Below are 21,935 nucleotides of genomic sequence, written 5' to 3'. Positions count from 1 at the left end.
AAAATCAAAATCACTGTGGACATATTCGAAAACACTATAAACTAATATACAATAGAAGTGAATTTGGTTGTTCTTATTGATCCTAAATCAATAAGTCATTTTAGACTTTTTTTTTTTTTTTGGAACTGCCACGACACAAAATCAAGACCATATATTGTCATCGTCTTTACATCCGATAAATCAAGAATTCTTATTACGTTTGGTCATTTCATCAATATACCAAATATCTCATTTTTCATATGGGATACTTGCATCTTCTTCATCTCCGGCCACCCAACAAAGGAGAAGAAGTGAATCTAAAGGCAATGGCACATGACTACTACTACATATTTGATAAATATTTCTTAATCCTTTCACCGACTTAGAGTCATCTTGAAGAGTTGATGCTTCAGCTTTATAGTTGTAAGCAAACGATTCTATTTATCCATTCAGGACAATCTAATCGATCCCAATGTAACTGAACTAATCTCAAGTTTGAATCAGAACTTAAAATCGCATGGAACATAACTTAAATCTCACTCAAGTTCAACTCCGATCGAGTTCGATCGAAGTCCAATTTAAAAATTGATATCGAAATCCAATTTAATTAGATTTTATTGATGGTTATCAGTCAAATAAAAAAGATTTCTTAGGAGACGATTTTAATTGAAATGACTCTCTTAATTACTTACTTATTTTAGACATTCTACTTTATTCTCCTCTAACTAAATATAATGTGACGAATACATTATATTTAAAATTAATAGCTAAATTTTTTTATCTAAAAAATAAAATAATTTCATGAAATCTTATAATTGATAAGAGAGCTTAAAATAACTATTTTTTTATTTTTAAACTATTAAAGAATCTATTTTAAATTTTTAAAAATAGGTCCTTTAATGGTCCATTTTTTTAAAAAAAAATAGTCATTTTGATTACAAGGTCTTATAAAAATTTTAAAATTTTTGAAGAAATTTTTTTTAATTACATTCTATTTACTTATTTTAGGAGCTTTGCGTACAAAACACGTTACTTTTAGTCTTGTCAAGGCAATCGCCAAAAAAAAAAATAATAATATTTATCGACCTTCTTTTTCCTTTTTATTTTTCTTTTCCCCTATCCTTCCCGCCCGTAGTTTCTTGTGGACTAACCAACCCTAGATCTGGATCTTGAACCGCTCTTATTCGTTCTTCAGGTGCTCTGCGATCCCTTTTTAGTTCTACGCTCATCAAATTTGTGGTTGTTTATTTTGCTTCACATAATCGGTTTCCGTTTTCTAGGGCTGTTGAGGACGTATCCCGATGGCTTCTTCACGCCTGTGCGCCACTTAATTCTCGCCTCATTAACATCCACGAGGTCCAGTTTCAGTGAGAGCTGAGAGCTTTCTATCTTCTCAAGTTTATATTCCAGCGCACGATCTGGTCTCCATGTGCCTGTACCATGGCCCTTCCTCGAGAGTCTTCTTGCCCAAGAAATGGGGGCGTTGTTTGAAAGCAGTGAAGTTCGCACCTCGCTCCTCGAGCTACCAGCAGAGGGCGGCGGATCGCTTGTCTCCTTCCCCGGATCTGGAGGCTTCGGATGAGGAGGTGGGGCGAGGTGTCGGTGGGGGTGTGCACAGACGAGGGAGGGGCCGAAGGCGAGGTAGTCATGGTCGAAGTGGAAGCGTTGAAAAGGAGAATTTAGTAAGTGTCAAAAGGACGTAGCTTTTCAGTAGGTTAAGACCATCTTATATGCTCGCCCTTCGAAGCCCAGTAGGTTAAAAGGACGTTCCTTTTCAATGTCTTGTCAACCTTTCGAATTCTTTCTTCGAAGCGGGGATTCGATCCTCTCTCTCTCTCTCTCTCTCTCACTCTCACATCCCTGTTGTGTTATTCCCTTCGTAGCTGACCCTCGTCCTGCTGTGAGGGGAGGGGGGCTTCTTTAATCGTCGAAGAAGGCGGATTTCGATCGTTCTCCGCAGCTGATGGGTTCCAGGTAAGCTTTTGTTCCGACCTCTCGCTGAGAAAGTCGAGTTTTTGTTCCGGATTCTGGAAGAGCCCGATGACAGAGGATTTGCTTGTTCTTTTCATTTTTGTTTTTGTTTTACTTTGGGTTGATTTTAATGGTTTAAAATTAGCCAAGACGGGGTTTCATCCATAAAGGAAAGTTGTTACTTCTTTCTTTGTTGGGGATGGCAAGCGGTGTGGAAGGCTTGCTTCTTGTTATAAGCTATGCATGCGCATCGCTGAACCACCAAACAGTGTAAAGATTTTTCGTTTTTTGGATAATTTGGGTGTTCAAGAGCTTTTGATGTGCGTCAGATATTTGTCTGGTTTATGTCGAAGTTGGAACTGGATGTTCGTATCGTTTCAGTTCTTCCGAAATGTAGTAATTGCATTCTTTCAGTTCTTCTAGAAACAGTAATTGTCTGAAGAATTCATTTTTGTTTAATCAAAATGTATTATGTATGACAACCTCTGCTAGGGTCTGCTTCTCTTTAACCTTTTCTTTCAACAGTGCATCATTCTTGATTTTGATCATTGTAACTTGTAAGTGGTATCCTTTTGCCGTGTTTTTAATCTTCGACTTGGTTGGTGTTGGTTTTTTCATGGAAATTATGGTTTTGTAATAACTCATATCGATACCTTTTCCATTCTTTTACCAGTATAATTTGTTGATCTAGGTCATTGAATCTGGATTTCACCTTAGTGGGCTGTCTAATATATAGAGGATAATGTTATCTTAGTTATATTTAGTGTGTACTCATGTGTGCTCTACTTGATCGAAGTTATCAGAAGACTTGGTAGTGTTTGATTGGGTATTTAGATGTTTAATGGTCACCTGAATTTTGATTGTATCTTGGAAGTGAGAGATTTTCGAAGAAAATGTTTGTGCTTCGACAGTTCTCTTGGTCCTTTGGCACAGCTTGTCATGGTGATGATATTTCTCTTTTAATACTTGTTTGGATCATATAAAACCATCAATTCCTGCCTAGTTTCTAGCTTATGAGCTTTAAGTTTATGAATTATTTGGTAGAAAGCTACAGGACCCACATCCTAGGCAGGGTGGATTGAATTGTCCTGTTACAACAAAACCTCTTGGGTTATTTTCACGTGCTCTTGAATTTAGCTGTGATTATAATTTGTAGAACTTGGATATATAGCATCCACTCCTCAGAGGTGTACGAATCACCTCGACATAAATACTGCAGTTTGCTTGTGCCTGGAATTACTAGATAATTGGCAGATCAAATTCAAATGATTCTTTCTCCTCTGGGAATGTACTGATTTCTTAATATGATGTAAAACCTGTGATTAGTTTTAGGGTCAGTTGTTTGGTTGTAGAACAGAACACAATCCCAATAGTGTTCCATGAAAGATATTTAGATAACTTTATGATGAGCTATCAATTGAATGTGAATTTTGTAAATAGTTATTCTTATAATTCCAGAGTTCCTCTAGGTATTCCTCTAAACTCTCCCAAGAGTTCTTGGTAGACTTGGTTCTCAGAATACAAGTGGGTTGGTTCTAAATGGTGAAAGATCTCTGCTGATTAGCCATGAACAGAATGGAGGTGTCGTTCCAGTAACTAGTCCATTAGTCAGTGGAAGAAGAGATGTCAGCAGGCAGGCCTCATTACATCTCATAATTTAATCCACAATGTTTCTTGTCATCCACACCCTAGTGTCTTTCATGTTAATTACCAGTTCCTATTTTTCCTTGTCATTTCTTTTAAGTATGCTCCATCTTTCAGATATCTTAACCTAAACATAAGTATTTACAACTTGAAGTGCTGAATTCCTGAAGAACAGGAGATTGGGTCTCATTGTATTTCATCTGTTAAGTCTTGCAACTGCCTAGTCTGATCTTTACAGCTTTGTAGTTGACTAATAGTTATACATTTTTTACTTTAAGTTTAGCTGAAAAAAATTACAGTAATAAAATCATAAACTGACTATTAAGAAGTAATCAAAGTCAAGATTTATATTTCTTCTAGTACCTTGTGCTTTTTCAGCCTAGTATTTTGATTGATTAAGGTCCAATCTATATGAGTGGATTCATGTTGAGTGCAACTTGTTTATTACTCATGTGGCTTGTCTATTTTGTATGAGAAAGAGTGTCTCTATGAGGTTGAACAGCTTTATTATTAAAAAAAAAATCTGTTTGCACTGTGATTGTTGACAAGAATACTTTAAAGCATTTTTTAACATATGTATTGATAGCTAAATATCAGTGAAGCAATGAATTCTAACTTCTTTCCTTGCTGTTAAAGTTCAATTTATTATTTTAGTTGCTTCTATAAAATTGATTAATATATTTGTATGATTATCAAAATTCTTTCCATAATTCACTTTAAATTTCAAGCTTTTTTACAATTGTTTTTTAGTTGAAGTTGAAAATAACTCTGTCCAAAAGTTTTAGCTTGTCTTCCATACCCATATTGGTGCACAAGTAACCTTATTTTTTACTTCTAATCTGCAGATCTTGAAAATTTCCAAGATATTAAACCATTTAATCACATATATAGAACTCTTTGGTCAAACTAGATCTTTAATCTTTCATACAGTAACTTTTCAATCATCAGTTCCTAGCCCAAATATACAATTCTTATAACTTTGCTGTGAAGTTGCTCTTCCTCTTGCTTTTTTTGATGTGATTTTAGTACCTTTCCATTATTGTTTTCCTTTTCGTTTTCTGCTTAAATATTATTACTCCCTTTGCTGTTTATTCAGTTTTTTCTCCATATTAATTTTTACATTGCTGCTTCGCTCAATATTAGAGTAATCGTAAGCACCAAATACTGTCAGTCCTTGTTACCTTCGCAGCTTACATTTTGTCTTTTGCAAATGGAAGACATACACTATTCATTAAGCATGTTATTGCCTTTTATTTTCATGTTATTGTGCAATGTGGGAATTATATTGTTTATGTCAGATAATATTAATATAAAAATACTATCCGTCGCTCGATTATCATAAGATTGATTAAAGGGTTAACTCAAGGTGCAAGAGACTTAAGTTGTACATTACAAGGTTTTTAATTTAGTACTATACCTACGTATTGAGCCTTGCTCGGTACAATACATACCGGCATATCGAGTGGTACACCTAAAATAAGCATAAAACCCTCCGAAAATATCTAAAAAATAAAAAAATGTTAGGATAGGATTTTTAAGTTCGAAATAAATATACATTTAGTATAATTTTAGCAAAACTAATGTAAATTGGGTAAAAATAGTGCCATATATCTTTTTCATGCTTTGAGGAGTAGCTTGTGAATAAAAATTGTTGCTTTGTTGAGTTTAGGAAAGTGAAATTGTGAGAATAAGAGAGAGATTATGAGTAAAAACGAGTTTGAGAGAGTTTAAGAAAGTATGAGAGAGAAATGGATTGAAAGAAGGGGGAGGAATGAGTTTTAAAACCCTATAGGATGCCTTCAATAGTCAAATTGATTTGAAAACCGATATAAATTGGTAACGGTCGATTTCGATCGTTACCACCCAGTACAGGTCAGTAATAGTTGAAATTTCGATTGTTACCACTCGGTACAGCCCCATATTGCTCGACGGGGCAAAAAATCTGGTATCGCCCGGTAGCGAGTGGTCCGCGTGCTAATAGGCTGGTGGATCGGTACATACCACTTGTGCCGGGCAGTACAGTACGAAATTAAAAACCTTGGCACATCATGCTACATAGTATACATCTAATTTCTTGGTTGCATTTAGAGCTCATGTGTATGTATATGTTTTTAGTTTAATCTGGAAAGCAATTGAAGAATAGCTTGGTTTTCTTTTCCTTCACTCATTTCATTAAGCATGTGTTACATTATATCTGTCTCTTTCTTAATCCTATCCATCTATCTATTAATATGCTAAATTATGTGTATTGGCTTTTGCAATATCTACTTTTATATATATAGGTCGATGGCCGGATTAAAATCTTTTCGTGATGCTGAGATAGACTTGGAAGATGGTAAAGTTGAGAAAGATAGGGATAATATTTTATGCAGCTACAAACCTACAAAGCTACGTAATCAAGCTCTTCTTTCTGGTCTGGCATACTGTATATCATCATGCAGCATGATACTTGTAAACAAATTCGTGCTGTCAGGCTATGATTTTAGTGCTGGTATATCGTTAATGCTTTACCAGGTGAGTAGCAACCTGTACTCTATTTTGTTCGTCTAAATCACACCTAATGAACTATAATTTAATACATTATCCCAACATAAATGGTCTAGAATGACTTATAGTTTGATGCCTTTTTTTGTTTGCAGAATTTTGTTTCAGTAATTGTAGTTTCCATTTTGAGTTCATCAGGTGTAATATCAACAGAACCTCTCACATGGAAACTAATCAAAGTCTGGTTGCCGGTGAATGTTATATTTGTTGGGATGCTTATCACAAGCATGTTTAGGTATAACAAGTTCCTAGAACACTGATTTCTTTACTATTATCCTTTTGGATAATTCCAAGATTTACTTATTTCTTGAATTTATATTGAAATTAATGGTCTCAACTATTAAATTAGAATGAAAATGGTATGCCTAGTCTTTGTGAGAAATGTCAATCAATTCAACTTATTTACTTCCAAATTTTTGCAATCTGCTTGTAATTTTAGGGCATTTTGTACTTTTATTTGGATAGGTACTTCATGTTTCCTTGCTTATCTTTTGCTTGAACTGCTTGCACTTTGTACTGAAGTGGAGGAAAAGGAATCACCAAAGCTTTCTCTTTGTTTAAGGTTGAAACATGTTTTTATAAGTGTAGACTGTGAGAGAACATATTTAAGAGTGCTAATCTGCTTATAAATTTCATGTCTTTAGAGCTTAAGAAATTTCTTCCTAAATATTTTTCTGATCTCAAGGCTGTGATATGAGGCAAAGAAGCTTTAGGTAACAGATATATTCTTTTTAGTTATAGATGGATCAATGATTCCTGACAACAAGCTTCATTTGTATGCTAGCAGCCAGTGGAATTATGCTAATGAGTTTTTTGTTGTGCTACATTGCCATTTTAGAACAGAATATACAGAGGGCTCATCGCATATAAGAAATCTTGTTTCTTGTCATAATATTTAGCATCAAACATCTTTTTTTTCATGGTAATAGGATTGAAAGCAAATTAGGGTTCAATCAAACAATTATTTTGGACTTTTTGGACAACTTATGATAATATGGATTTTTCCAATTGTTCTTTATTTAGTATGTTTGATGCCAATTCTTTTCTATGCCTTTGTCAGTCTGTAGTACTCTCATTTAGTTCTTGTTTTTGTTAATATCAGTGGTCATCAGTCTAATATATACCTTCTTTATTTGTATGTAATTCATCAGTCTTGCATTTGGTAGCATAATACTTTTGGAATGCTTTATTCCTCTACATGCATAAGCTATAAACCACAACTTCATCACATATGACTGACGATATGGAATTCTATATTCTTATATCACCGATTGCTTTCTCAAATGTTGCTCAATGAATGCTTTCTATTTTCAGCTTAAAATACATCAATGTTGCCATGGTAACAGTTCTTAAGAATGTCACCAATGTCATTACTGCTCTAGGGGAAACATATCTTTTCATGAAGCATCATGACAGAAAAGTGTGGACAGCCCTGTTCCTAATGGTACATTCCTATCATGTTTAGAAATTTTCAACATTTACTTCAAAGAAAAATAAAGTAAATTTGATGTTGTTCCTTGTTTTGGTAGCATCAATTGATGGTGCATACATCTGCATAAGATAAGTGTTTTTTTGAAAATATTTAAAAAAGAAATTTAGCATAAAGAAGCTCTTTCTCTTCATGCATTGTTCTTTTGACTCAGAAATATCTTTATTTCAAACAATTATTAGATGCAAATTAGTAGATCTTTTTTTTTTTACTACTTCTCAATAGTTTAACTAATTTTCATCACATTCATGTTTGAATAGATCTAAGTACTTCATGTTCGGAAAAAGTCCACATTGATCTTTAAGAACAATTAAAGGCTATTGAGATTTTTTAGTTGTGAAGGACTTTGAACTTTAACATTTAGTTTTCTGATTTTTAACATTCTCTCTTTTTGCAGATAATTTCTGCGATTTCTGGAGGGGCAACCGATCTCTCCTTCCATGCAATTGGCTATGCATGGCAGATCATAAATTGTTTTCTGACGGCATCATATTCGGTCAGTTGCTTATGTGCCTTATTCTCTCAGCATATATGAAGTATCAGTATTTTCTGGTTTTGTCAAAAATGAAGAAGTCACATCATATGCTATATATTTTTCTATCTTATTCATAAAACATGATTTTGTTTGAACAATGTTTTCAACATTTGTATAACCAAGATAGACTTTTAGTACCAGAAGTTCCTTCTCTTATATATATATATATATATATATATATATATATTTATTTATTTATTTATTTATTTATTTTTCCTTACACTTTATTTCTATGTTAGTGTCGTTGAAATAAGATGTTGAGATGAATGTTTAGGCCAAGGTCTGCCGTACCGAAGTGTACCGTCCGGTACCGCTACAGTGCTACAGTGCTATACTGTAGCACTGCTACAATATGAAAAAATAAAAAATTATTCGATACACCAGGGCATACCGCTCGGTACGCCCTGATGTACCGCCCGGTACACTGGTACCGTATCGTACCGTACCGAGCCCGGGTCGAAACGTCGGTATGGTACGGTACAGCGAACCTTGGTTTAGGCGCACAGTAAGATTAGAAACATTTTGCATTCATGAATACTGCACAAGTGGGGGCAATTGCAACAAAGTTTAAGGTGCTTTCAAGTTTCAACATATCCAACAAAGATTATACAAGCACTAGCCAGGTGAGGTGAGTACTATATATATATATATATATATATATATATATATATATATATATATATATATATTTATTTATTTATATATTTATATATATATTCGAAAAAGGTTAGATTTCATTAATTGAAAGATAATGTTGCACCATAAAGTCGGTTTTTGCCACAGCCTTGAGGGTTGTGGTGATTGAGAACAAGACTCAGGAAACTATATATTACATTTCCCAGGATCACACTCCAATAAAGGTAAGGACATAAAGAGATTAATCTCAGGAGGGAATTGAGAATTGAGATAGTCACTTGACTATAGTAGTTCACAGATGAGAAAGAAAATTGGTGGCTCTATTTGCTTCTCTTGTGCAAAGGAGAACACTCTGTGATCAAATGATGATCCCAAAGCTTGAATTTGATCCACTTTTATCTGGCACTTCCAAGAAGCTTAAACCCTTTCATTCAGTATCTCCATAACAACCTTTAAATCTAACCATGAGTAGATTAACCTCGAACCACTTTTCTTAGCTTCCACATGGCCAAGAGATATTTGTCTGAAATTCATGAATGAGAATATTATCCTCCTTTGGTCTTCCTTTGACAGAAGCAATAATAGGCTATTCTTAGTGATTTAGCAAATTACATCCAAGCCCCATCATGGTTGGACACAGGGATCTATCTGTATGACCTGTGATCCATTCACATGGAGGGGGCAACCATCTCTCCCAGGAATGTAGTTGATAGTAGAAAAGAGAGTAGAAATGCCAATTTTGAGAACAGGCCCGATTTGTAGGAGTGTCTTCAGCCTTGTTAATATAGTGTTAATTATCCTGCAAGCATTAGAGAAAACATATGAAGAGATGATAGAAGGTGATTTATGGACCTGCCTTTTGAAACTTTAATTTCTTTCGGTCCACAAAGGATATAGTAGCACTTAAAGTCTTAGAAGAGAATTTTGGGAACAATTAAGGAATATGGTAGTTTTTTGTTTGACAAATAATATTGTCCTTAATGGAGCTCAAAATGACCCTAATTACTCATGATCTACATCTATTATTTTTCTTAATTTTGGTGTTAAATCATTCGAGAAAAGTGGGTATTAGTATTCACCTTGTCATGGAGAAAGCCTGTATGCCAACACTCGTATAGTACAATGTATCTTCATGCTTAGTTGTAAGTACTTGGATACCTATTTTCTGGATACATGATGCATTTGTTTGGCCATATTGGAGTCAGCTTATTACAGCTGATCTATATACCATTTTGGCCCTACTATAAAACTTACATATTCTGCAGTCTTTGAAGAGGCTTTCTAATTGATTTTGCGTGTTGGCTATTTTTCTGATCTCTAACAGTTGATATATAGAAATGCAACATATATATCACAGTTATTTTATAACAGTATGGCATAAGTCTTCTCCATAACGCCAAATTCATTTTATGTTCCTTGATATGAATGACTAACAAATGCAATTTTATATATCACAGTTAACACTACGTCGAGTCATGGATACTGCAAAGCAAGCCACTAAATCTGGGAACTTGAATGAATTTTCGATGGTTTTGCTCAATAACACTCTTTCTCTGCCTTTGGGACTTCTGCTTATATTTGTTTTCAATGAAGTGGACTACCTCTGTAAAGTGTGAGTGGATAATTCAAGTTGATTATTATAATTTTTACATCATTTTCGTCGCTTCATATATGCTTCTTTCACTTTTATTTCTCAAAATTAATTTATTTCAATTCTATGCTGTGTTACTTAAGGCATTGCAAAACAAATAAACCTTTATGAATGACAGAGTTGGATTGAAAGAAAAGTCTGCTTACCATGGTGGTTAGTAATAATTGTGTTACAGCAGAAACAATTGTTTTGGCCAAAGCTTACTGTTCTAGCGAGGGAATTACAGCCAAAATGGGAGTTCTAGATTTTATACATATTGCCAAATTAATTGCATTTGATTGACAATACTCCTTTTTTATACTAGTTTAAAAAGGAAAAGACATACAAAAGAAAGGGGGGGTGGTCTTGTTATTCCTATATGCTTTGCCCTTTCCCCTTTGGTGGCCTTTCTACCAAACTGCAATTTCGCAATTTTACCATGAGTTCATAGCAAAGACCACAATTGCCTCAAGCGACAGAGGCATTAAATGCCTGAGATAATTGGATACAACCTACTGATATGCCCATAGTCCCATGACAGGTCAGTTTGTCAGGAAATCAATCGCCTAGTCTTTTATTTTTTATTTTTTTATGTTTTTTCTTTCTCTCCTCACCATTTATTGTTATTATTATCATATTTTGATTTTTTTTTCCCAAATGGTAGCATTTGCACAAGCAATGGCATGTGTTACTATAATGGCACATTGTTCTGGTGATTGGCTGGCATGACCCATGTCGTTAAACCTTACATACATGTTTATTAGGTTACAAATGTGATATGTTTATAATTCAGAGACCAATTAATCATTATTAACTGAAGTGGAAATTCAATGACATACTCTACCTCAGCAGTGAGATATCACAAATTGATAAGGAAAACAAAAGATCTGCAGATATATATACTTGATGAAAATTGTACAGTATATGCAAGAGGTTTGAAAGAAAAACTAGTATCTGGTGTTAGATTTAAATCAATTTACCTGTGAAAAACGTAAGACCAAAGATTTTTGAATGCTAATTAAAAATAATAATGGAAATGGATCTTCTTAGTCAAACTTTGAACTCAAATAACTCTAATGTGCCTCTGTCAACTCATTCAAGTTTTAAAAAGCATTTGCAATTAAAAGGAAATAACAATTGTTATATATTAATAACAAGGAAAAAATCCAGAAAACTAATTAAATATGAAAAGCTTGTTTTTGTGAGACTAAATGTATAACTTTGAGGGTGATATATCTTTTTCTTCTCTGCACTTATCCACTGCTTCATATCTGTGGTACCTTATCTGGCTTGGCATCGCTTTGACACTTTAATCACAAGAGAATATTGTTTTCTTATCTTGATTGTTTTGGGAAGGAGGTGATATCTTATGAATTCTCTTGTGAACTGGCAGGCCACTTTTGAAGATGCCTATGTTCTGGTTGGTGATAACTTCAAGTGGTTTTTTAGGTCTTGCTATCAGCTTTACCTCAATGTGGTTTCTTCATCAGACGGGTGCAACTACATATAGGTATGGTGGAACAAACCTTAGTTGTCAGATAAAATACACTGCACTTTCTCATTTCTCTGTTGTCTAGCCTCACCCACCACCAGCGAAGCACCACATATTTGTTTGAACATTATAAGGATAGTTTTACATTCACCCTTTCTTTTTTTGGCTCATCTATATGAATCAGAAGAAACACCATATCAACAATCAACATCATTGAAGCATATTGTTTCTCTAGAGCTTGAGTTGCCAAATAAACTGTCAATTCTACCGAATGATTTGTGGATTTCATAAAATTCAGTCTAAAGTTTTTATTTAGCTTTAACTTTATTGTTTATGCTCTTTTATTAGACTACTCTTGTTCTGATTTAGCATAAAAGGCAATGCACAAGATTGAGGGCAAGTTTCACAAGTTCACAATATACACAGATTGAGGCATCGTTAAGGTGGTAAAAATCTATTTCAATAATGACACTTGGTGGATGAATCAACTAATTCTGAATCTGTAGCTGGTTCATGTATTTGAAGGACAAATAATTTACCTCGCTATCTGGGGGTTAAAATTATATGCACGTAATTTTGATCAGTATACAGACTGATTTTGGTTGACAATAGAAGATAAATTATCTTGCGTTGAATTGACTTGGCAGCAGAAACGTACGAAATATAAGGATTAGAAGGTATGTTAGGAAAACTAGAGGAGCTTATGGACGATAATAGCAAAGGAAGGGTGATAAATTATATATTTCCCTTTTTTTAAGAAATTTCATGCATATTATATTTTTGACAGCTAGATACATTCTTGTGCATTTACAGAAAAAAATTTGTTATTTTTATCAAGTCCAAAATGAATCACAAATTGTTTGTCCAAGTAGAAATAACAAACAAGAATAAACCATATGTCGCAACTATTTGGGGTCAGCTACGTAGATCTTTTTTGTTATCGAGCTTTTAATATCCCTATTTAACTAACTGTAAAATTAAGACTGAGGCTTTAAACCAAATCTTACATTAAAGCCAAACATGCATGCACCGGCTTGTTGTTGCTGAAACGCTCGTCCACTTGACATTCCAATGGAAATCTAATTTAAATTCAAATTGGTTGAATTTTAACATGTTGAGTATGAATTCCTACATTAAAATCATCAAAAATCAAAGTTGAATACTTGAATCTTTTTCTGTATCAGAAAAATGAAAATACACAAATGATGGACCAAACTTGTTGAATGAACTAGAAAAATATTAGTGTAGGATGTCCTTTTACGTAGGATCTGAGATGCAAGCTTTTGAAATGTGCTGCCATTAGATTCTGGTGCAGAAAGTGAATCCTTTGACATGTAATTGATGGACGGTCTTCAAATAGATCAACTTAATTTATCATTCTAGATAGATCCCTCTATTTTATTTATATTACTAAGGTATCATCAACCTCACGATGAGCATGCCAGTCTGATGGTACTTCAGTAAGTCAGCTAAAAATATAATGTGTTTTTCTTTTTCTTGAAGTCCTTTTTGGTGACTTCGGCACTGTTTCAGCTATTCTTTATTCCGGTTCAGATTGATTCAATTGAGATCTCTTTATATAGTCAATTTTTTGTTTCATCGTTTAGTTGATACCTCTTCAGAAATTAGAATGCTCTAATACCTGGACCTCTGGCGTACAAACGAGCAAATCTGTTTGACAGACATTTAAAACTAGTTGATGCAACACATGTTGTTCACTTTGGTTAAAATAAGCAAACTGAAACAGAACACTAAAAGTTGAAGAATATAGGAAAGAAGAGCAAACATAGAGAGGGCCAATGGCTAGAGAAAGCAGTATCTCCTTTAAAAACTAAAACAGTGTGCTGTAGCTTGTTAGACTCGGGATAGAATTCAAACTCACCATGTTTACCTTCAGAAAAAAAAGTCAAAACACAGCTCATTTATATTAGTTGTTCACTTAAATAGATATAACATGTTACAGTAAGCCTATATTTAAAATAATAAATTAAACTCAAACTCCACCTAATGCCGAAGCTAAAGTTGGGCGGCACAATATATTAAAATAAGAATTAGTTTTGTAAAAGCACATATTGAGGTATAATTATTTTTAAGATTGCTAGAATTTTTTTCTGGATTGGCAGCATTGGTTGGTAGGTCCTAGAAGTAGGAACATTAATTAGATTAATTTTTTTATGATGATTGATAAACATGCATCATGTTCCATCCTTGGTGGACATGGTGAGTTTGAGCTCAAGGCTATAATCCAGCATTCTGTAGCTTCTATGTAGAAGTGAGTTTGAGCTCGAGGCCTCAAATCAGACATTCTATATTTGGGCTTTAAGGAATGTATTAAGCAACTTCTTTTGCGGGTCAAGAATCGAGCATTATGATGCTAGTTGTACAAAGTTTTAAAAATTTTGAGCAAATCATGACTGTTGTGTGGCTTTTGCCAGCCTTGTAGGATCACTCAATAAGATCCCTCTTTCGATTTCTGGTATCATTCTCTTCAAAGTTCCAACCAGCATGGAGAATTTCTTGAGCATTCTTTTTGGTAGGTTCTCTTCATTTTACTTCTCTGCCTGTGAGTGCGTATCCAGATTCATGTTTTCTAATAACTTATATGCTTAAACCACTTCTGCAGGCCTCTTAGCAGGCGTATGTTTTGCAAAAGCAAAAATGCGGTAGCGATCTCAGTCCTGAGGCAGAGAAAGATGCTCACACAACTTAGATTTGAAAAAGAATTATGATATACAATTCAGGCAGTGGAGATGCAACGCATGTAGCATGAAGTGATCGTGGGACCGAAGACATTATTGATAACAGTGAACAGACACGTCAAAGAAGGTCCAATGCCATTGAAACCTCCTTGTTAAAGGTTAAAATATTTTTAATCGAGGAATTTCGTTTTCCTGGAGATATACATGGTAAAATTAATGGGCATTGGCGTAAAAATTCTTGACTACCTACCTCTGCCAATATACTCCCACATGTAAATTTTTTTTTTTGTGTGTGTTAGTACATCAATACATATATAATTGCACTTTTTCTTTCTTCTGGATAATTTATCTATTACAGCTCCTGTTATTTATTTCAACCTTGCCTAATTGTACTTGGCAACTAGCATGTCCGTCTTGGTAAGGGCCTAAAAGGCCATTCTTTGATTTACTTGGATTGTCATGCCATCAATATAAATGAGTGACAAAATAAGAAGCTATCTATGTTACAGCTGGGCAGGAGAGATTTAGGACTTTAGCAAGCTCGTATTACAGAGGAGCACAAGGGATAACCATGGCTACCGGTGGGTATCTGTGTAAAGCCATTTGTCATCTTATAAAATTGCTATTATTCCTTCACATATATATATATATATATATATATATATATATATATATATATATATATATATATATATATATATATATATATATATATATATATATATATATATATATATATATATATATATATATATATATATAGTTTACCAAATATTAAAAAAAAAAGAAAGAGTAGTAGTTTAAAAGTAATATATCTGAAAGCGGAATTTCTAGCATAAATCAAATTAGTTAAGCAATTTTCTTTGAGTTTTAATTGGCCATTATCATGGTCAGCATTTGGTTTAGACGTTTTATTAAAAAAAAAAGAGTTTGAATAACTTAGTGTGTCTTTCTCTAGTTTCACTAAATAAAGAGTTGATCAATTTTTCATTAAGGTAAGGCTTAAGTTATATATGACTTACAATCGAATGGATCTAGGTATCTATCCTTTTAACAACTTTTGAATCATTCCATATAATGTCACAAGTATGTATTGTTTACCTCATCTTATTTTCTCTTAGGCATATTTACATTCATAATATGTAGAGTAATATCTGTTGAATCTCGTATTTTGATGATGAAACTACTTGATATATATGTTTATGATTTAATCTGTGTTTTGAGTGACGCAGGATGCTTCGATCAGGATGAGAAAATTAAAGCAGGAAAATCATGTTGTGCCGAAGGAACATGTCAGAAGATTGGACGTCGGGCCGGTGGATCGGTCGACGTATCGACAGAAGGCTTCGGGCCGTGGACTCGGGCATCGGGCCAAGAAGAGCAGGTATTGTGCCAAGGATAGCGGAGTCAACTGGCCGATTGGGCAATAGGCTGCAGGAGAGGATGATGCGCCGAAGAATCGGACGAAGCATCGAGGGACCAATGACATGCCGGACAACTTGGTTAATTGCTTAGGATTAATTGTCTCAATCGAAGTTTTGTTTTAAGTGTGCAGGATTAACTACGATGAAAGTTAGACAAGCAGCAGGAGTTACGCCGGAGTCAAGTTCATGATCACGTTGGGAGTTCGAGAGTTCGACGGAAGTTCGGACGGTCATCGGAGGTTCTGCGAGAACAGATCCGAGAAGTCCAGAAGCTTGCCAAGTGAAGCTCGTCGGAACTCGCCAAGTGGATCGTCGCAAAGTCCAGGAGTTTGCCGGAAGTCCGCAAGAGCATCACCGAGGGTTCATCGGATGATCGACGGAAGTTCACCGGAAACTTGCCGGAAGAAGCGATTGACGCACCGAAGCAAAGCTGTAGAAATTGTCTTAGATCTAATCGTAGTTAGCACGTTGATTAAGTTGAAAAATGGGAGGTGATCCCATTAGCTTAATCTTGGGGCAATTGGGCCCATGAAAGACTGAAATTGGGCCGAATGAAGCTAACCATTCGGACCCTGATTGCACCAGGAGGTGCAACCGCCTAGGCCAGGAGGTGGCACCGCCTGGGCTAAGCCTCCCAGCGAGACTGGGCGGTGCAACCGCCCCAGCCAGGAGGTGGCACCGCCTGAGCTCAGTCTTCGAGCTAGACTGGGCGGTGCAACCTCCCTGACAGAGAGGTGGCACCGCCTGAGCTCGGTCTTCGAGCTCTGGCAAAGAGGTGCAACCGCCTCAGTCAAGAGGTGGCACCGCCTGGGGCTCAGTCTCCGAGCCAGACTCAGGAGGTGCAACCGCCCCTGATAGAGAGGTGCAACCGCCTGGGCTCAGTCTTCGAGCTCTGCCAGGCGGTGCAACCTCTCCAGTCAGGAGGTGCAACCGCCTGATCCCGGAATTCCGGGATTTGATCGTTTTGAGCTCCAAATTTGAATTGGGTTGGGGCCTATAAATACCCCACCCATTCAACACTGAAAAGATACAGACCTACACCGAATTCTTGATCTTTTCTGTGATTCTAAGAGCTCAAATTTGTGAAAAGTCCTAAAGTTCTCCTCTTTCTGTTCTTCAAGTCTTGAGTTGTAAAGAGAGGAGAGGAAGGTCCTGTAAGGGTTGTCTCCTGAGCCAATCAAAAGGAGTGAATCTGTAAAAGGGCAGTTGGCCTTTGCCTATTGAAGGAAGGCCTCTAGTTGACGTCGGTGACCTCGTCGGTGGAGGAAGCCAAAAGTGGAGTAGGTCAAGACTGACCGAACCACTCTAAATCTCTGGTTTGCGTTTATTTTGAGCACTTTATCATTACTGCAAACCTCCTACATAGCTACTGCTCTCTGCGCCTTTACGAACAAGTTTCTAAGTGCTGATCTTTCCGAATCTGCATTCAGACGTAAATCGGTGTTTTCATACATTACAGTTTACGTTTACGTTTTGATTCTGCAAAACTGTCTTCTGCGCTTTTACGAACGAAGTTTCTAAGTTCATATCCCTTTAAAACTGCGTTTAGACGTAAACTGCACAAACTGTGTTTAGACGTAAAACTGTGTTTTAGACGTAAACTACTTTTAAACGTAAAACTACGTTTAGACGTAAAACTGCGTTTAGACGCAAATTGCGTTTAGACGTAAAACTACGTTTAGACGTAAAACTGCGTTTAGACGTAAAACTACGTTTAGACGTAAAACTGTGTTTAGACGTAAAACTGCGTTTAGACGCAAACTGCACTGTGCTTAGACGCAATTTGATCTTAGACACAAACTGCGCTTAGACGCAAACTGCGCTTAGACGTAATCTGCATTTAGACGCAAACTGCATTTAGATGCAAACTGCGTAAACTGCGCTTAGACGCAAACTGTGTTTAGACATAAACTGCACTTAATCATAAGTATTCTTAGAATCGGCTTTTGCATCAAAATAGTTTTTATCAAACGAACGCAGGTTTCGTTTTTAATCGCTGAAAGATTTCCGCTACACTAATTCACCCCCCCCCCCCCCCCCCTCTTAGTGCTCTCGATCCTAACAATTGGTATCAGAGCGGGGTATTTCTCATTTCGGATTTACACCCGAGAGATATGGCTCTTCAAGAGGGCTTTTCGGTCTTTCGTCCACCGTTCTTTAACGGATTGGACTACACTTATTGGAAAACTCGAATGAGAGTTTTCTTGATTTCTCTAAATCTGGATTTATGGAATATCGTTGAAAACAGTTTTCAACTTCCCTCTAAACCGACGAACGAATGGTCGGATTTGGAGAAGAAGTATTTCTCTTTAAACGCAAAGGCTATGAATGCCTTATTTTGCGCTTTGGACAAAAATGAGTTCAATCGGATTTCTACGTGCGAAAGAGCTTTTGACATTTGGCGAACACTTGAAATCACGCACGAGGGAACTAGTAGTGTCAAAGACTCGAAAGTTAACTTTTTATTGCATGATTTCGAGCTTTTTCGAATGCAACCAAGCGAGACTATAGGCGACATGTACACCCGTTTCACGGATGTCGTCAATAGTTTAAGAGCTCTTGGAAAATGTTTTTTGGACTTTGAACTCGTAAACAAGATTTTGCGTTCTCTTTCTAAGAAGTGGGATTCAAAAGTAACTGCAATACAAGAAGCTAAAAACCTAAACAACTTACCACTTGAAGAACTAATTGGTTCATTGATGACATATGAAATGGTGCACAATGCACATGATGAACATGTTGAACACAATCACCTTCCAAAGAACAGGAAGGATTTGGAACTCTGGACAAATGAATGCCACTTGAGCGATGACTCAAGTGATGAGGACAATGATGAACAAAACAACCTTCCAAAGAACAGGAAGGATTTGGGACATAGAACATTTGAAGACCACTCGAGCATAAGCTCAAGTGATGGTGAACTTAAACTACAAATGAAACGAAAATTAAAAAGCAAAAAAGAATCAAACTACTTGCTTTAAACGCAAGAAGAAGAACAAAAATTGGGATGAATCGAGCTCCTCCGAAGAAGAGAAAGTCAACAAAAGCAAGGCGGCAAACTACGCCTTAACAGCCTACAATGATGAGGTAATCGAAATCCCCCTAATTTATTTTGAAATTACTTGATGCTTTCATGATGTATTTTTCTCTTTTAGTTTAGAATTAATTTTCTTAAAAATTACATGTAAAAAAAAATTATTATGATCATACTAAGTAATTTCGAAAATGATAATATTACATATTTTATGATAAACAAATAAAATGATCTTGATTGAAAATATGAAATCATGGTTAAGAAGTAATAATGTGTATTACGTTGATTTCCATTATTATTTCTCGATTTTGATTAAAGATCATGTTTGATTTGAAGAAATGCATAATGATGAAATTAAATATTTTGATTAACAATTTTATGCATGAGATTTTAAGCCGATGATAAGCATGTGTTATTCTCATGAGTATATTTGAAAAACTATGGCAAAAATGTGCTCGAATGCATGAACGTGTTAAGATTATTTTTCGGACATTCTGGATTCAATGTTCAAAACACTTAATTGCCATGATGATTTTACACTATAACATGTTGGAAATTATATGTTTTGTATACATAAATTTTTATGATCATGAGCATGTTTTATCTTCATAATTAAACTTGAAAATCTATAGCAAAATCTTATCCGAATGCATGAAAGTACTAATTTCATTTTCGGATTCACTTAACAATTGGTATCCTAACAATCGGATTTTCTCATACACTTTTGAAAAATATTTTTCTAAAATGGATTTGATGAAATGATTCCTGCTTATAAATTCCATCTTGAAATATGAATGATAGTGTCTTTGCTTGCAAAGATTTGTTTCACGTACATATCTCCTATGATTCATGTGCAGAAAAAGAATTTATAAATCATAATACAATGAGATTTCTTATGCAAAAATAAAGTGCTTTTGTGATTCTTTGCTAAAGAGAATAATTAGTAAAATCATGATCTTGATAATTATAACATGAAGCTCTTTATAAATCAAGATCGTTCATTATGCTCCCTACATTTATCAAAAAGGAGTTCTTCAAATGAAATGCAACTTGTCTTTTGATTTCATGATATTTTATGAATTTCGAAATTAATTTTAATGACTTGATTATGAGTTTCAAGTTGACGATATGATTTAAATAAGTTATGTCTAAATCATAATCATGATCTTGCAAAATTGAAATCACAAATAATATCTTTTGGTATTCATGAATTGATACTCACAATATGAAAGTATTGGTATTCATGACTTGATTTTGATTGAAATATTACATGCTTAAATTAATCATTCTTCTATGTTTCAAAAATTCTTTAAATGCCTTATGTGATGACTGAAAATTAATTTGCTTTATGATGAATCACGAATCATGACTTGATCTATGATATTGAAATATTTTAATCATGATTCTTGGTTATATAATTCCTTTGCCCTATTAAAAGGATTTGTTGAATGGATCATGTCCTTCTTGAACTTTCTTGATATCATGACAAGATTTTGTAATATGGCCTGTATAATAATTAAAAATTTTTGGCCATTGATTTCTCCCTTCTTTTCGACAAAAACAAAGGGGAGAAAGCTTTTGCTAGTTAGAACATGCAAAGAAAAGCAAGTGCAATTTTGCACATGAAGCAAGTGTTGAATTGCCATGATTGAACCTAAGAATCTTGCTATGCTTTTGTGCTTATATGTTGTGATGAAAATATAGTTTCATGTTATAAAAACTTGCATATATTTTAAAATAGCTAGAGCTACTTCTCCTTTTGTTGATGATAAAGGGGGAGAAATATATGAATTGATACTATAAGTGCCATATTTGAATTTTCATCATGTTAAGATATCAAGAACTTGCATCGTAATTCTACTTGATGATATCTTGCCATGTGATGAAATGCTACGATTTGTTGCTAAAATTATGCATGCAATACTTATGCTTTCTACGTAATGTATTGCATATGATATGAACCTTGATTAAAATTGCCTTGATTTGAATTCAAGGTTTATCTCAATTATGGAATTTTGAAATAAGAATGATTACTCACCTTTGTCATGATTTAGAAATTGACAGAAAGGGTTTTCCCTTCTTTTTTACAATGACTAAGGAGGAGATAACTTGCATGCACAATTCAAGAAGAAAGCAAATTTTCACTTCTCAAAAGAGAAGAAATTGCTATCTTGAACATCTTAAGAAACAAAAAGAACAAAGGTGCTATCTTGCCTATCTCAAGAAGCAAAACATACTAACTTGCGCATCTAGCAAAGTGGACAAAATTTTCATATTTCAAGAAGCAAGAGTTGCCTTCTTGAACATCTCTAATTTGCTAGCTTGTATGATGTAGAACTTGCTATCTTGAACATCTCTAATTTTCATACCAAGTGCTATCTTGTATGCTATAAAACTTGCATATCTAAAACTTGATAGCTTAAATATTCTAAGCATGATTCAACACTTGCTATATTTTCTAGCAAAATTGCATGATGATAAAACTTGATATTATGTTTTTCATGCAATGAGTTGAACCAATATCACAAACACTTGATTGTGATACTTCTCCTTTTTGTTGATGACAAAGGGGGAGAAGTATGTTGATGAAAGTATGTTGATGACATGACATGTGATGCATAAGTTTATGCATATGTTCATGTTGACGTGTTGCAAGTATTCATGATGAATATTGCAATGACTTGAATTCAGTTTGAATTCAAGGTTCTATCAATATGGCATATTGATAGGGGGAGTTTGTTTAAACTCCGGGAGTTAAGTTTAACTCCGTCATCAAGTGGTTGTCATCATCAAAAAGGGAGAGATTATTGAATCTCGTATTTTGATGATGAAACTACTTGATATATGTTTATGATTTA

The 21,935-nt window shown here is 34.8% G+C and overlaps 1 protein-coding gene across 1 annotated transcript; it reads left to right on the top strand.

Moving 5' to 3' along the window:
* The first annotated feature begins 1,084 nt into the window (after nt 1-1,084).
* LOC135588841 (GDP-mannose transporter GONST1-like) lies at nt 1,085-14,963 on the top strand. Its single transcript, XM_065081183.1, has 9 exons — nt 1,085-1,174; nt 1,260-6,108; nt 6,234-6,373; nt 7,453-7,582; nt 8,025-8,123; nt 10,256-10,410; nt 11,822-11,938; nt 14,356-14,453; nt 14,544-14,963. Exons 2-9 carry the CDS (start codon nt 5,836-5,838, stop codon nt 14,585-14,587), a joined length of 1,056 nt encoding a protein of 351 aa, XP_064937255.1. The 5' UTR covers nt 1,085-1,174; nt 1,260-5,835; the 3' UTR covers nt 14,588-14,963.
* The last annotated feature ends 6,972 nt before the right edge of the window (nt 14,964-21,935 follow it).

The sequence above is a fragment of the Musa acuminata genome, chromosome BXJ1-8 (genome assembly GCF_036884655.1).
Source record: "Musa acuminata AAA Group cultivar baxijiao chromosome BXJ1-8, Cavendish_Baxijiao_AAA, whole genome shotgun sequence".
Lineage (NCBI taxonomy): Eukaryota > Viridiplantae > Streptophyta > Magnoliopsida > Zingiberales > Musaceae > Musa > Musa acuminata.
Note: the sequence above shows the minus strand (reverse complement) of the source record. Positions and strands in the feature narration are given on the sequence as shown.